The sequence below is a fragment of the Crinia signifera genome, chromosome 2 (genome assembly GCF_055691185.1).
Source record: "Crinia signifera chromosome 2, ASM5569118v1, whole genome shotgun sequence".
Classification (NCBI taxonomy): Eukaryota; Metazoa; Chordata; class Amphibia; order Anura; family Myobatrachidae; genus Crinia; species Crinia signifera.
The window spans coordinates 320,130,662-320,147,041 of NC_139218.1; the positions used below are offsets into that span (position 1 = coordinate 320,130,662).

The window sequence follows — 16,380 nt, forward strand, 5'->3', positions numbered from 1 at the left end:
ATCAATGTGACTATTATCACCTTTCACCAATGTGACTTATCACTCTTTACCAATGTGACTATCATTACCCTACACTAATGTGACTATTATCACCCTCCACCAATGTGACTATTATCACCTTTCATCAATGTGACTATTATCACCCTCCACCAATGTGACTATTATCACCTTCCACCAATGTTACTATTATCACCTTCCACTAATGTGACTATTATCACCTTCCACTAATGTGACTATTATCACCCTCCACCATTGTGACTATTATCACCCTCCACCATTGTGACTATTATCACCTTTCACCAATGTGACTTATCACTTTCCACCAATGTGACTATCATTACCCTCCACCAATGTGACTATTATCCCCTTTCATCAATGTGACTATTATCACCCTCCACCAATGTGACTATTATCCCCTTTCATCAATGTGACTATTATCACCCTCCACCAATGTGACTATTATCACCCATCAACAATGTGAGTATTATCACCCTGCACCCATGTGATTATTAACACCCTGCACCTATGTGGCCAATAAAACAACCTACACCCATGTGACCATTACCATGTGACTTTGTAAATGGTCATTTCACCCCGCATGCATCCAGGGGCGTTGCGGAAGAGAACAAGTACTAGATAAAACTTTCTCTGGTACACATTAAAAGGAACAACTGTCTCTCTACCATGAAAATATTGCGGTTTCCTTATATTATTAATGTCTCCACAGGTCTGTATGGTCTGGTTAACAATGCTGGTGTTGCCGGTTCAATAGGCCCCACTGAATGGATGACAATAGGAGAATACCGGAAGGTTATGGAAGTAAACGCGTTTGGCACAATTGCGTTGACATTAGAGTTTCTGCCATTAGTGAAGCAGGCACAAGGTCGCATTGTTAATATGGCCAGCGTACTTGGGAGAATATCAGCTAACGGAGGTGGTTACTGCGTCTCTAAGTTTGCTGTGGAGGCATTCTCTGACAGTCTGAGGTAAGAAGCACAAATAAATGTTTATACAGTATACCCTATCATGATGAAGCCATGTACATATAAAACCCCATAGCTCCCTATAAAACATTTAATATGTTTATGACTTAGGGGGGTATTCAATCTTCGGGTCACGGCAGACGAGCTTGCTCGCCCGCCGTGACCCAGTCCCGTTCTCGGTCAGCTCGACCGAGAACATGCAGGTGGGATTCAATGTCCCGCCTTCAGCGGGACGAGAAGGGGGCGTGGCCGCGAGTTGCGGCCGGGAAGTGACGAGATGCAGCCGACAGCTCGTCACTTCCCGGCTGTTCTCGGCAGAACGAGCCCGACAGCTAGAGATGTCGGGCTTGTTCTGCCAGGAAACCCTGTTCAATGCTGTCGGGGAAGACAGCATTGAATAGGGCCCGTCGAGCATCTCCCCCACGGGAGATGCTCAACGGCGATTGTATATCCCCCTTACTAGCTAAGGGATACAAACAAAAATTACGATTATTTTAAAATACTATTATATATTACTGTACCAAATTTTACAATTGAAAGTGCCATTTTATTTTGTCCTTTCCCTTTTTGACAATTCCACCTCAGTTTAACTGGTATTGCCACAGGCATTAGGCATGGACTGCCAGGCAAGAGAGGTGAGATGAAGGTAAGTATGGACAGTCTGGGTATTTATATATAGCAACCAATCAGATTGTACTTCTATTTAGCACCTTCTAGAAGATAATATATAGAATCTAATTGGTTGCTATTGACAACATAGAACTCCCATCTTAGTAAATCTACCCCTCATACAGGACGGGGACAGAAGGGTAAGTTGGAGAGTCCATGAGTGAGGGACACATGCGGCTGTCTGTTGCCACAAGCCAAATCCACAAGCACCCCTCACAAGTCCACAGGCTATCCCCAACGGCAGCTGTCAGCGCTGTTACAACCCCCCCAGGGAGTTGGACCGTCAGGTCAGGACCAAACGCAAAGCCCACCGTTACCCCCACCCTCTCCAGAGGCTCTTAGCATACCATCCTCCTTCACTGCAAAATGGGTGGGCTTCAGCGCAGCCTGAATGTTGTCGTGGGTGTATATATAAAAGAAGAAAAGGAATTGGAAACTGAAAGATAATGTGAAGGTAAATTATGTTTTATTGTTGCACAGATGGGTATATCTGCTATTAGATCTGAGGTATGGGCATAAATGGTGTTTCAGTTTCCAATTCCTTTTCTTCTTTTATGTATACTGTACACCCACGACAACATTCAGGCTGCACTGAAGCCCACCCATTTTGCAATATACGAATTAAAAAGGGTTTCTGGGATACCCTTGAGGCAAAGCAGCGCCTAAATACTTTGATACCTCCCAGGTGAGCGCAGTGTATCTACCTTCAAAAAATTATATCCCCCTTCGCTACCCACCACTCACAAGATCATTCTGGACATCATGACCCACGGTCCAGACTAGCGGGAAGTCACAGTCGGACCCTCGATGGGTTCCCCCACCATTACCATCAGGATAACCTATTACACCCGATCTCACAAACTGCTAGTGCTCTCCCCACACTTGTGAGTACTGTACTGGCCAATATGTATTTTTTGTACCAGTTTTGTATATGTTAATGTGTTCCCATTATGTATATATATATATATACACACACACACAAACGCCGTTGATGCGGCCTGACACTCCCTCAGCCAGTGACTATAGACCCCGATGCCCTCTGGACAGATGAATATGCAAACAGCAGCACTCAGAGGTAATTCCTAAAAATATATTGTGGTCACAAACTGGCAAAACGGGGCTGGCATGCCGCTTTATCAAGGTACAGGTGAGACAAAATCAAACCAAACAGTGCTTACTTTATATAAAGTGAACATCAATCAGATTCATCCCCGCGATATGAATGTGCTGGGGCCTGGGGCTATTCTCTACCGGAAGTGACAATCCAGAAACCCCGGAAGTTACATGCAGGCTCTCTAGGTGGAGCGCAAACTTTACTGAATGCTACTGTAGGTAACCATGCATGTCAGCTATGTGGAAGTATCGGCACCAGGTCTGGTCAATAAAGCAGAAGAGGAAATTATGTGCTCATAATTATACTATTAATGAATCACTATAAAATATATTTATAACCGTGACAATGAAGAATAAGATCCCACAAAAATAATGGGAACAAGTAAATGAATCTACTTTGAAATGTGAATTAAAAGTGATTCATATGAAAATGATCACATTCATAATAAAAACAGGAACATAACAGGTACTATATTATGTCTATATTGCTATATAATGTCTAGACATATTATAGCAATACTGTACCCATCAGGTTCCTGTTTTTATTATGAATGTGATCATTTTCATATGAATCACTCTTCACTTGCACTTACAGTATTCTGGTTCACTCGCAAAGGCAAATTCCTTCTCAAATGGACAAAACCAGGTGCACTGCAGGGGGGCAGATGTAACCAGTCCAGAGAGAGTTACATTTGTGTGGGGTGTGTACTTCAAATGGATATCTATATCGCATTGTAAAAGTAAAGCAGCCAGTACTTACCCTGCATAGAAACAAAATAACTTACCCAAATGTTACTCTCTCTCTGCACATGTGACATCTACCCCACCTGCAGTGCACATGGTTAAGTCCATTAGAGAAGGAGTTTGGGTACTTATGTAATATCTGGGCTCCCGTTTTTCTTATGAGACTGCGTCCGCTCGCCACGCTTCGGGCATGGTGGCTCGCTGCGCTCGCCACACTATATAAAATCAACTCCATGCGTAGTTGGATAGTAGGGGTATGAAAAAATGGGGTGCATTTAACATGGGAGCCCAGATAATACATAAGTACCGGAGTTTGCTTTTGCAAACCAATCAGAATCAGGCCGTATGTGTAAACGCCAACATGTCGCCTTGAAACGTTGACAGCTTAGACATCAGAGAGCAGACGCTACACAATTGACTATTTTTGTCCACACAAATTATAAATATATACATTATAAATATAAGTATATACAGCTGGGAGTAGAGTGCTGCACTATTGCCTTTTATCCCTCTTTAATATCTTTGTTGGTGACATTGCAAATTATATTGAAGGAAAAGAATGGGGGGGGGGGTTAGTGGTAGAGGGTTGGGTAAAACAAATGATTAAGGATTTAGGTAGACTTGAAAAATGGGCAAGAACATGGCAGCTACAGTTTAATGCTAGCAAAATGCTAAATCATCCACTTGGGTCTCAACACCCCAAAGGCTAATTGTAGTATCAAGGGTACTGTAACGGAAACTACTGAGGAGGAAAACAGATCTAGGGGTCATTATTTGAAGTTACTTAAAGACAAGGAAGCAATGCGACAAAGCACAGGAAGAGGGCATGCACTGCAACTGAAAGGGAGGTCTAGGTGATATTTATGAAAAATGACTTCACAGAAAGGGTAGTGGACAGGTGGAATAGCCTCCTGTATGAGGTGGTGGAGGCTAAGACAGTAGAGACATTTAAAAATGCTTCATAGGCATATGAATATCCCTACTAAGTACTAAGGATCAAAAACGGTTAAGGTTATATCTGAATGATTAAAAATGGGCAAACTTGATGGGCCAAGTGGTTCTTATCTGCTATCAGATTCATTGGGTGAGATTTAATAGGATGAGATATTCAGAAAGTGAGAGATTTGGGAAGAAATCTCCAGTTTTTTTAAAGCGGCAACCATTTACACTGCAAAACCAGTTTGATTTTGCAGTGTAAATGATTGCCGCTTTAAAAAAACTGGAGATTTCTTCCCAAATCTCTCACTTTCTGAATATCTCATCCTATTAAATCTCACCCAATGTTTCTTTCATTAAGATAAAACTTACATTTTATTCTGCTGTAAGGTTTAGAATTCATTATAAAAGTAGTGCAGGCTGACAAACAAGTGCAGGTTGTTTTTCTCCTTCTTTGGAATTGTTGAACATTTTTATAAATAAATTGTGGCCAATGGATCAACTTCATACTTTTCCCTTCACTAATAAAATATGGCTTTATTTTATAACCGTCTCACAGTATACAGTCCATTGAGATCACTATGACATTAATTATATTTTTTTTACTTCTTATGCTACAGACGGGACCTGCAGCACTTCGGTGTCAAGGTCTGTATTATAGAGCCTGGTTTCTTTAAGACAGCAGTAACCGATTTGGAATCTATTGAGCGTTCCCTGCAGAAGCTCTGGGACCAGATGCCACCAGAGACCAGAAGGAGTTACGGGGACGTATATTACCAAAAATGTATGTTTCTGGGCATTATATATTATGCACAACTTGATTTGCAAGGAAGGCTTCTGAGGGTTTTTCTTTTATATATATATATATATATATATATATACAAAATAATCTACATAGAGTTACTTCTACTTATGTATGCCTGGTACAAATATATTCATATACTAGAATTTCTAAGTTAAAGGGAAAGCAAGATCATACAGTACCTCCAATACGTATATTGTCAGCTGGTGTTACATTACCTTAATTACATGATTTGTATTGAGTCACATGATCGTGGTCCCACCCACACTGTTCAGTGCGGCAAGTCAAAGCTTTATGCATTATGAGGCTAGGACCCAAAAATTCAATTGCAGCACTATGTCCCACCGGATTTCCGGGACTGCTCTCATTTAAAGTCAACATTTATAACTAAGTCCAAAATATATATATATATATATATATATATATATATATATATATATATATATATATATGCTGCATATATCCTGCCAGGATTATGATAATAGCTGAACTAAGGCCTGGCATTTAGAGCAAACAGGCCCACTTTACCACAGCATCCGGATCCTGGTATAGACTTCTTCCCTTACTATTCCTGACTCCTCCTCAGTCTATGCTCTTACAAATATAAGTCATATTAGAAAAGCATGCAAGTGTACATCATTCTCTGCATTTTAAAACACACACACAATAGAGCTCATGCTACAGGGCACATTCCAACATGTTCCATTGTCCAACATTTGGTATTTGGTTGTTTTTTTTAGGTAAAGCTTCCTTGGTGTAGGTCACACGCAAAAGGAAAGTCATTTTTGCAATTTGAAACACTGGCTTGGCAGTTATAGGAATTATTTAGGGCAAGGGTTCTGAATACAGGAAACAACACATTTTGGTGCCCTGTGTACATTTAGCGAATTGGTGCCCCCTCCACAACTAAAGCAGGGAGAGTAAGCGCAGGTTCAGTTGAGTGCCGCTTTAGTTGAGTGTCATAATGTGTAGTGCCCCTTACACATTATGCCACACAGAAATGCTCCTTATAAAATTATACCACACAGTAATGCACCTTACACATTATGCCCCTCGGCCCTTCAGCTTTTCACCCACCCATGTGTCCCTCCAGCGGCCTCTCCGCTCCCCGTCTGCCACCAGTAGTTGTGGATTTGGTGCAGGAATGCCAGATGCACACTGACAGGCAGCCATGGAGAGACGGGTCACGAACCATTTATTATAATAAATAAAATGTGCATCCATATCAATATAATACTAAAATAATCTTTAAAAAAAGACTAACTCTGCTCAAGCTCCACTAAGACACAGTCCTCTGCCCAGTCATTGCATTATTAAAACACATAATAATCTACCTGGCAGCGATGCGTACTATGTGGCATGCCGCGACTCGTATGCACCGCCGTCTCGCTACGGAACACTATATGCAGCAAATATGTAGCAGGACACATCTATATGCACCCATACTCCATTATACACACAAACCCACCACAATATACAGTTATACACCCCCCCTGTACACGCAACCCCCTCCCCCACCCCTCTCTAATATGCATGAATAATGCCATCTAAATATAATCTTTCACTGTAAATGGCTTATGGTCCTACAAAGTTGTTGGCCTTCATTAGGTCACTTTATCCAGGTTACTCTTTGTTATACAGTAGAAAGCACTGATTTATACTTTATCCTTTAAAAATGTCATTGGTTACTAGGATTCAGTAGTGAATCCCGGCGGTCGGGATCCCGGCGTTCAGAATCCCGACGCCGGAATCCCGACAAGGGGGGGACGTGGATCGCCCCCCCTTGCAGACGCGCTGCGCTCGCCACGCAGCGGGCCCAGTGCCTCGCTACGCTCGGCACACTAATTTATTCTCCCTCCAGGGGTGTCGTGGACACCCACGGAGGGAGAATGTGTCTGGATTTCAGCGGTCGGGATTCAGAATGCCGGGATCCCGACCGCCGGGATTTTAACTGCATCCCGGTTACTATGGTAACACAAAGAGCAATGACTGCTACTCTTACTGCTACTTTACACAGACACAGTATAAAAAAGTTACAAAACATCAGATGCCATGTACCCTGGCTCATTCTGCCTTAACAGTGATCTATTACTGGAGTCTTGTAACTAATTAGACCGTGATCAAACCAGAAAGCAGCCACCCAGAACAGCAGTGCACGCACTTCCTCAGTAAACTCCTTTAGTACAGCTACCATGCACATAAGATGCATTTGGCTCTCAGCTTCAAATAGTTTACTAAGGACAATCTACAGTCCGAAGATCTGATCCAGAGATGGGTGTAATGTCCATGCATCAGTGTTGCACTGTGCATTTATTTGGAAAGTGATTGATATTAAGGGACCATTTGTGTCAGTAACAGGGGAAGGTAGAATTTAAATGCAGGTGTGATGTGACCATTCGGGGGGCGTGTCTGAACCAGCAACTACAATCCCATATGCAATTATGCAGTTAAAAACGCTCCGGCATCTGACTTCTGATGGCCATGCTGTGTGACCATAGGGTTACTCAAAAGATTGATTATTGACCAGTGTGCTTCCACTGACTGCGTCTTTGGACACAAATGGCGGATTTAAAAATGCCTCCAGTGTGACTCTCAGTACAAATCCCATCAGCTGAGCTGCGACATTTGCAGATTTCGCACAGCCATTGTGTACAGGATTACAGCTACACCTTCATTTGCCTACCTATCTATACATCTCAATCTATTCCTACAATGAGCTTCCACTGAACTGGGCACTTGAACACATATTGCACTAACGTTTTTTTTTATAATGTGCCTGCTGTATAGTTGGTCTTGATTTGTGCTAATGCCTTTTGTCTTTAATATCTTAAGTTTACTGCTTGTTAATTTAGTTCATTTTATTTACTTGCACTTTGTCTTCTTGTTTTCTGTTGTAATTAGATATGAAAGTACAAAGGTTGATCATGAATTTCATCTGTGATCCTGACATCTCCAAAGTGCCTAAATCCATTGAGCATGCCTTACAAGCCACGTACCCCCGCACAAGATACAGTCCCGGCTGGGATGCCAAACTGGTCTGGCTACCTGCTTCTTACATGCCAGCTTTCATTGTGGATGCAGTACTTGCCATTGTCCTTCCTAAACCAGAACAGAGAGTCCGCTAAGACACGTTTTTGAAAACTCCAAAAAGCTGGGTTTTAGAGAGGCTTAAACTTCCTATAATAATTGCTGAATAACCTCATTCAGACGAGGAACAAAGCCCATTCTGTATAGGAAACTTACGATCATTACTAAGGCATTAGGAGGTTCTATGCTTAATAAGGATGAATTCAAATTCCCTTTGCCTGTAAATTTGTTTACGCATGTCCTGACTCCTGAGTACACAAACATACAGTTGTGCTATTTGTACAAGCCTACTGAGTTTTGTGGCTACACCACTGTAAGCTGCTATGATTATGGGATTGCTATGTAAATTACATCAGTTCTGGAGAACAGGCATAAAATTAGCCTAATTATATGGAGTCACATTACATGTCTACTTGTGATAGTCTGTAGTCCTCATTGGCATCTATTGTTCGTACACCCAAATAATCAGTGTTATGTTTATGTGTAATAAATAGGAAATGTGTAAAATAGTAAACTTACTGAAACATTTCATAGCTGTGACTTTGTATGACACATGTATGTAGCTCAGAAAGTTGTTGCACGCAGGTGCATCTTTTTTTTTTTACTGTTCTTAACTGTTTGAGTCGTTATATTTGTTATTTACATGCAAAACTATGTGTGTGAAATGTATGTGTGTATAACATGTGAACATGAATATGTAAGTAAATTACTTATCCTTCGCAGTGTAAATGTGAAGAAACCGTACAGGTCCTTACAGGCAAAACAACGCACCATTACTCAGAGGCGCCGCGTAACAAGGCGATTCTTTGGACCCAGGGCAACACAAAGAATGGTGCCCCATGAAAAAACTGTTCTTAAACCTTTGGCTGAATTTTTATACTGGTATTCAAGTCAACACACACGGCAGACACAAATTGGGAAAAAGCAACACAAAACTCAAGATACTATACACACACTCAAACACAAACAAACACACAGCTGTGGAATGGAAATTTGAAGTAGTGCGGACTGTCACCTGGGGGGCATTTATCTCTAGGGATTTTGATAGTATAAACTAAATGTTTTATTCTTTATAAAAACGTCTGCCACCAGCTGACACTCTAATGTTAGGCTACTATCTGCAGTGTCTTTTATAGATTTGTTACTATTTTATCTGAATAAAGCTGCATACACACTACACAAGTCCCTGCCACTGCTAATATTGGCGGACCCAGCGGTTAACCATATTGATTGTACACACTAGACGATATTGTTTACAATATCACTCAGGAAGCTTTTTCTGACTGTGTATGGGGCTTAACTCACCTCAACATAAGATTCAACCACTGTGATATCATCTCACTCTGGTCAAGTCAGATTTTACAATCAGCCGCCATTGTTGTACACATCCCCACTCTTTGATTCTGCAGGAGTTAAATAATACCCCTTTTCCACTACCTTCAAAAACCTGAGTTCAGGGGGGTATAGGTCATATGGTTGACCATAAGTTGGATGGTAGGGCATGAAATACCGCCTGTCGTTACATGCCGGCTCCAAAAAAAAAAAACAGCGAAAAACCCCATGTCGACCTTTTGACTGTTGATCTAGCCCATGTCAAGCTAATGCTTGTGTCAACCTAATGACCTGTTGACCTTGTCCCATGTCGACCTAGTGGTGTCGACCTAATGACAGCATCCCGTTCAGGGACCCTGTTTAAGTAGCAATGTAAATGAGTAACCCATATCATCTGATCCATAACCGTTTCTGAACATTGTCAGTGGACAGCTGTCTCTGGGGTGCCGGCCGGGTTCCTGACAGTCGGGATCCCGACAGTCATTTACCCGACATCGGTATCCTGACTGTCAAAATGCAGACAGCCGGGTACCCGACGGCCACCCACTATTTTCCCTCGTGGGGGTCCACGACCCCCAATGGAGCGAGAATAGAATAGGTGGCTCGCGTAATGAGCCACCGTGCCCGCAAGGGGCTTTGTTGTGCTCGCCATGCTGTCTGAGTGCCGGAACCCCATACCACACCCGTACTGCGTGTCCTGCATAGGGGCATATAGTCGCGTAGCGAGCCACCGTGCCCACAGCGTGGCGAGTGCAGCGAGCCCGCAAGGGGCTTTTTTGTGCTCGCAATGCTGTCTGAGTACAGGCAGTCGGGATAATGATTGTCGGGATCCCGACTGTCGGAGTCCCGTACCACACCCGTCTCTGGGGAGGGAGAGATTACAGTCTTAGGCACCCTCATGGCACCTCCTAGCCAAATTACCCCTAGTTGGGGCATCTACAGTTCATGCTTGTGCATTGCTCTCTCCCAATGTCTGAAGAATGATAAATGCCTTTGTCTACACTAATGAGACAGCCCAAGATGTGAAGTCCCTGTTTATCTACCTAGGGACAACAGCCTACCATCAGTCTTGCACACAATTAAATATTTTTACTAATCATTTCATTAAAATACACTGACGGCCAGGATTCCGACAGTCATTACTCAGACGTCGGAATCCCGACTGCACAGCGGGGGGAGCGCAATGAAGCTCCTTGCGGGCTCGCTGCGTTCGCCACTATGGGGGTTGTGGACCCCAACAAGGGGGCAGTCGGGATTCCGACGTCGGAGTAATGACTGTCGGAATCCCGACTGTCGGGGAGCCGTCCGGCACCCAATATCAAAATGTGACTAAAATGTGAAGAAGGCTGCAACTACAACAGAAGCGGCTCAAGTATTGTAAGTACTGTAATACCGCTTTGACATTGCTATTGCCGTGCCAGATGTAGCATCTTGATCCCAAGTCTGACCAGGCTCTGGCCATTTTACATTGACCATTATACACAGGGTGACCCGGGTTTAACCCTTTTTATAAGCCAGGTCGAATTGCTGGGTTTGATGACCTCGGTTATAAAGTTTGGTGCTTTCACACTGCACTTTGACCTGGGTCGACCAGGCAGCAACCCAGCAATAACCCGCTTCTGAGGTGCAATATGAAAGGGGTATAAGGGGTTTACAACCCTAAACTATAAAGCATCATTTTGGTATTGATATCAGTAAATTTTATGAAAAGTTTATATAATACTATCTTAGATTTTAATTATATGTATTCACAAATTTGCCTATTGCGTGTTTTGCCTTAATAAAAAGTTTGAACAGGTCAAAGATCACAGTTTGCTGTCAAAGGTTTGACAATCAAAAAGTGAACCCAGCAATAACATGCACTAATTATTAAAGCTTGGTTGTACATCATTCACTACCAACACAAAAATGTATTTTGGGTTATCTTAATGACCTGCTTGCCCTCAGTTCCAAAAATGTGATTACTTGTACGAAAGAGGTCATTGATGGTAGCACTAGGCTCTGATGTATGTAATATATGTGCTGACTGGTTCCCCTGGGGATTGACAGCAATCTGTGCATCAGGCGGAGCAAGGCATCTGGCACACAGCATAAGGCATCTAATTCCTTCTAAGCCCGCCCCTAGACTCTAATTGGCTAGTTTGACAGGAGTCTAGGGGCGTATTTAGAAGAAGTGTTTTGCCTTATCCTGAGTTGGGTGCTACACTTTGGGGGTTATTCAGACCTGATCGCTGCTGTGCAAATTTGCATGGTAACCAATTATTAAACAACTGCACATGCATGTGGGCCGCAGCGGCACACAGTCATACAAATCAGAAACTATATTATTCCCAACCCGGCCACTGTTTGATTGACAGGAAGTCATAGTTTGTGGATGGTAACCGGCCTTTGTCAGGAAAAATGCAGGCATACCCAGGTGTTTTCAGGGAGGGCGTGTGATGTCAGCTCTGGCCTCAAACAGCCTGTGTCTGTCACAGAGCTGTGGAAGGGTCAATGTTATGTACAGACTGCACACAATCAAAAATCATTAGAAGGTGAGTAAGATACAAATGTATTTGCAGCTGTGCGATGATCGGCAATATTTTTACAAGCCATTCGCACACTTGCACCGGCCAGGATTACACTCTGATGGGGCAGCAGCTTTCTGATTGAAGGACATTGCAATTTAGCACAGCAGAAACACGGTTTGAATAGCCCCTGTCTGATACATACAGCGCTGCTGATCCCCAGGAGAATCAGTCAGCACATATATTTCATACGTATGTTTGTATGTCGTAAGCGGTTCCTCCTGCACTATGTGGTCATAGGGATGGCCATCAGTGTGGCAGCATAATATGAAATGAATGATTATCAATAGTTTCACCAATCGATGGTCATCCATTTTGGTACTTGTGTATTTTGGCGGCGCCCATCGCATCGCATACCATGGGGGTGCATTTAACATTGTAAGCACCCATTACGGTGCTTAAAAGCACCCTTTAGGGTGCTTATACAATCTTTCATCGTATATGGGGCAAAAATCACATCGCATCGCATCGCATGCCATCGGGTGCATGGCATGCGATGCGATGCAAACATCGCGCGATGGGTATCACAAGTACCTCAATTTTCTTTGACTAACTACCCATGGGCCACATGGGGTACCTGGAGGTGGGACTTCACTAGTGTAGGGGCGGAGCCCTTGGAGAAATAAAAAAATGACTGTTCGGTTATGCTGTGCCATTGATGAAGTGAAACCATCTGGTTCTTTCCCCTTGATAAAGTATTCTACATCAACCATAAACCATCAGTGAGTATGAATCATCAAAGGTGGATGACCATTCCTATTTTGGTTGATTTTCAAGAAGCTGGATTTATCTAAATAAAACCACCAGAAGCCCACAGTAAATCTTCTGTTACCAAAGCCGTGCAGCTGAAAATTAAGGCCTGGAGTTTAAACTGCTAGATATATTAAAAGTGAAGTTGGAATGGGGTGAGTCTACTTTTGCACTCCTTCCTGATTTGCACCTCCAAATCAATGAGGATGTAACCTAATGGCCCCCTCAAAGTCGCACCTGCTTCAATCATGGTACTGTTATAGAATGCCACCTTTACAATAAGACTGGGGCCACACATAGCGGCGCAACAGGTCCTGTTTAGTGGGACCCACTGCACCGGAAAGAGCCCACACATTATCAATGGGGCCATAGCCGCCGACTCCTACCCGGATTTATAAAAGAACACATACATTACAATTATTTCTGGTTGGCAGTGGCCGAATCCTGTTCTACAGGATCCAGCCACACTGCTGTGTGTGAGCCTCCCACCCCCTTATGGCCAAATGTGTCCCATTGAACAGGACCTGCTTGGCTGCTATGTGTGGCACAAGTGCGTTTTGTACTAAATCGCATTGCATCAGATCCCACGTGATCAAATGGAATGCGATTTGCGTGCAATGCAATGCGATCCGAAGGCAGTACAAAAAGTATGTGCAGCATACCTGCACCTCCAGACTCCTGCTTAGTGTGCCCTCCCCAATGCTGCGGCCATCCGAAAGGCTAATTATTGGCGCAGGGCACTGTAAGAATGGACTGTGAGAGATTTCATGACATCTCTCCCAGGCCCAAGAGACAATGCAGGAGACAGGAGAGGGGGCAGCAAAAAGAGGCAGGCAGCTGCAGTGCTGCTGGCTGCAATGTGCAATGGTCGCGGTGCACATGGCAGAGTAGGAATGGTGGGGCACTGGCAGCAGCTATGGTCCTGCTTGCAGTGTATGTGTGTGACAAATAGTGCGCCGATCATGATGCCAATGGACATTGACTGTCTGGTGTTAACCAACTAGTGTTAAAACAGTCCTCCTATAATCTTAAATATATCACTGTAATGGTGCCTTGCTATTTTGTATTTAAATAAAGAACTGATCTAGCCTCCTCCAATCTATATATATTTAGCCAAAAGACATACATATTCATCGAGCCCTGGTGACGTCACTGAATGATATTAGTGGCATATCAGTGTGATATGCCACAGATATCAGTGTGTACATACAAAATCGGTCACCTGAGGATACAGATGATATATTTAATTATATCGACCATATCGAAATCGCATAGTTAAAATCGGCCATAGTCAGAATCTTCCCTGGTGTATGCCATTTAGTCTTTCCTCATTAAGGGCCAGATGTATCAAGCTACAAAAAGTTATAAAATGGAGAGTGATAAACAACCAGCCAATCAGCTCCTACCTGCCATGTTACAGCCTGGGTTTTAAAAGTGACAGTTGGGAGCAGGAGAGGGGGCAGTTGACAGTTGGGAGCTGATTGCCTGGTGGTTTATCACTCTACACCAGTGGTAGCCAACCCTAGCCCTCGAGAGCTACCAACAGTTCACATATTCCAGACAACCTAGCTGCTGCACAGCTGCACTCATTAATCACTGACACATTTTAAAAGATCCACAGATGGAGCTAATTAGCTCACTTGTGATTCTGTGAGGAGACCTGCAAAACATGCACTGTTGGTAGCTCTCGAGGACTAGGGTTGGCTACCCCAGCTCTACACTTTATCACTTTCCCTCAAGGAGAAAAAGTGTCAGAAACATGGACCTGTTTGTGGCATATGTGTACACTGTGCCTCTCCTGTGTAAGGTTACATCTCGGGAGCAGCTTCATATAACCTGTTTGGTTTTTTGATCAGTGTACATTTAGGAGTACAAAACATGATCCTGGTATCTGGATAACTGATCTGTTTGAAAACAATATTTTTCTTGATTCAAGTCACAGCAGTCACCTCCATTCTCCCCCTGCGCTCACTACTATACGAGCGCACCACTCACTGTGCAGCGCAGGCTTCCTCCGTCTATTTGGAAGCGTCTATTTGGTATGCGCTTAACGGCCGCCAGCCAATCAGAACGCGTGTTCCGGCAGCCAATCACCGCGCGGGGGGGCAGGACCTTTTTGTCCAGGGCCCCCACACATCTTAATCCGGCCCTGTCTGCAGGTATGCCTGTGATGAGGTTGAATTTACCCAGTAGAGTTCAAAAGCATGTGGATGTTGCAGCAGAGATACAGTCTGCAGGTATGCCCGTGATATGATTGGTTGCTATGGGCAACATCACCTCTTTTCAGTTTTAGATGCTTTAGAAAATGTATCCCATAGTCTTTCCTGAGAGAGCATTCGAGAAATGACAAGCTGTATGTTGCAACACCACACCAACTTGTGCTGCTAGGCATGCCAGAAACTGAGAACAGATACATGTGATCAATCAAGTAACAAACTCAAACCACTTATACCGCTTTCAGACCACAAATACAGGGCAGCACTGGGATTTTTGAATGGTTCAGTGTCGTTGCGACCCTGCATGTGCGGCTTGTTCAGATCGCATCAGGGAAGCAATTTTGCCAATTCATTGACGTCATGTGGGGGAACAGCAGAGCATCATCAGGGGTGGGGGAGGAGGCATCGCTTAGTACTGGTGCTGCCTCCTCCATAGTGTGACCCACTTAACCCGTTCACACTGCACAGCAACGAACCGGTAAGAACCCTTCTTCTTACCCCTTTCAAATTGCACCAATTACCAAGTCGAACAGGCATGAACTTGGTAATTAGGTGTGATGTGAAAGGGGTATTAAAAGAGCAAGAGCTCTATAAGACGTAACAAACTCAAACCACTTAATAGATACAGCAATTAATTTGGTACTTGTGTATTATCACGGTGCCCCCGATATGTGATCACGTGATTTTTCATCGCATTGCATGCCATACACCGGATGCACTGCGATGCGATTTTAGCCCCCTATGCGATGAAAAATTGTATAAGCACCCTAATGGATGCTTACAATGTTAAATGCACCCCCACGCCACCCCCCAGTATAAACGTGAACCCGAAGCGTGGCGAGGGCAGCGAGCCCGTGAGGGGCAGCGGTACGCGTCCTCCGACCTTTTCATACCCCCACTATCCACGTCGGCGTGGAGTTGATTTTATAAAGTGTGGCAAGTGCAGCGAGCCCCGCGAGGGGATGCGTATACCTGTGAAGTTATGCGCGTGCCACACTTTGTAAAATCAACTCCACGCCAACGTGGATAGTGGGGGCATGAAAAGGTTGGAGGACGCGTACCGCCGCCCCTCGCGTACCGCTGCGCTCGCCACGCTTCGGGTTCACGTTTATACTGGTGGGTGGCGTGGGGTGCATTTAACATTGTAAGCACCCATTAGGGTGCTTATACAAGTTATAATC

At 43.8% G+C, this 16,380-nt stretch overlaps 1 protein-coding gene across 1 annotated transcript in view; it reads left to right on the top strand.

Moving 5' to 3' along the window:
- Nucleotides 1-8,863, top strand: part of RDH5 (retinol dehydrogenase 5) — a 36,504-nt gene extending 27,641 nt beyond the window's left edge. Inside the window, exons 3-5 of the mRNA XM_083169121.1 lie at nt 728-986; nt 5,066-5,229; nt 8,149-8,863. Coding sequence (XP_083025247.1) covers nt 728-986; nt 5,066-5,229; nt 8,149-8,372 — 647 coding nt within the window. The 3' untranslated portion in view covers nt 8,373-8,863. The remainder of the gene's footprint in view (nt 1-727; nt 987-5,065; nt 5,230-8,148) is intronic.
- Nucleotides 8,864-16,380: the final 7,517 nt, after the last annotated feature.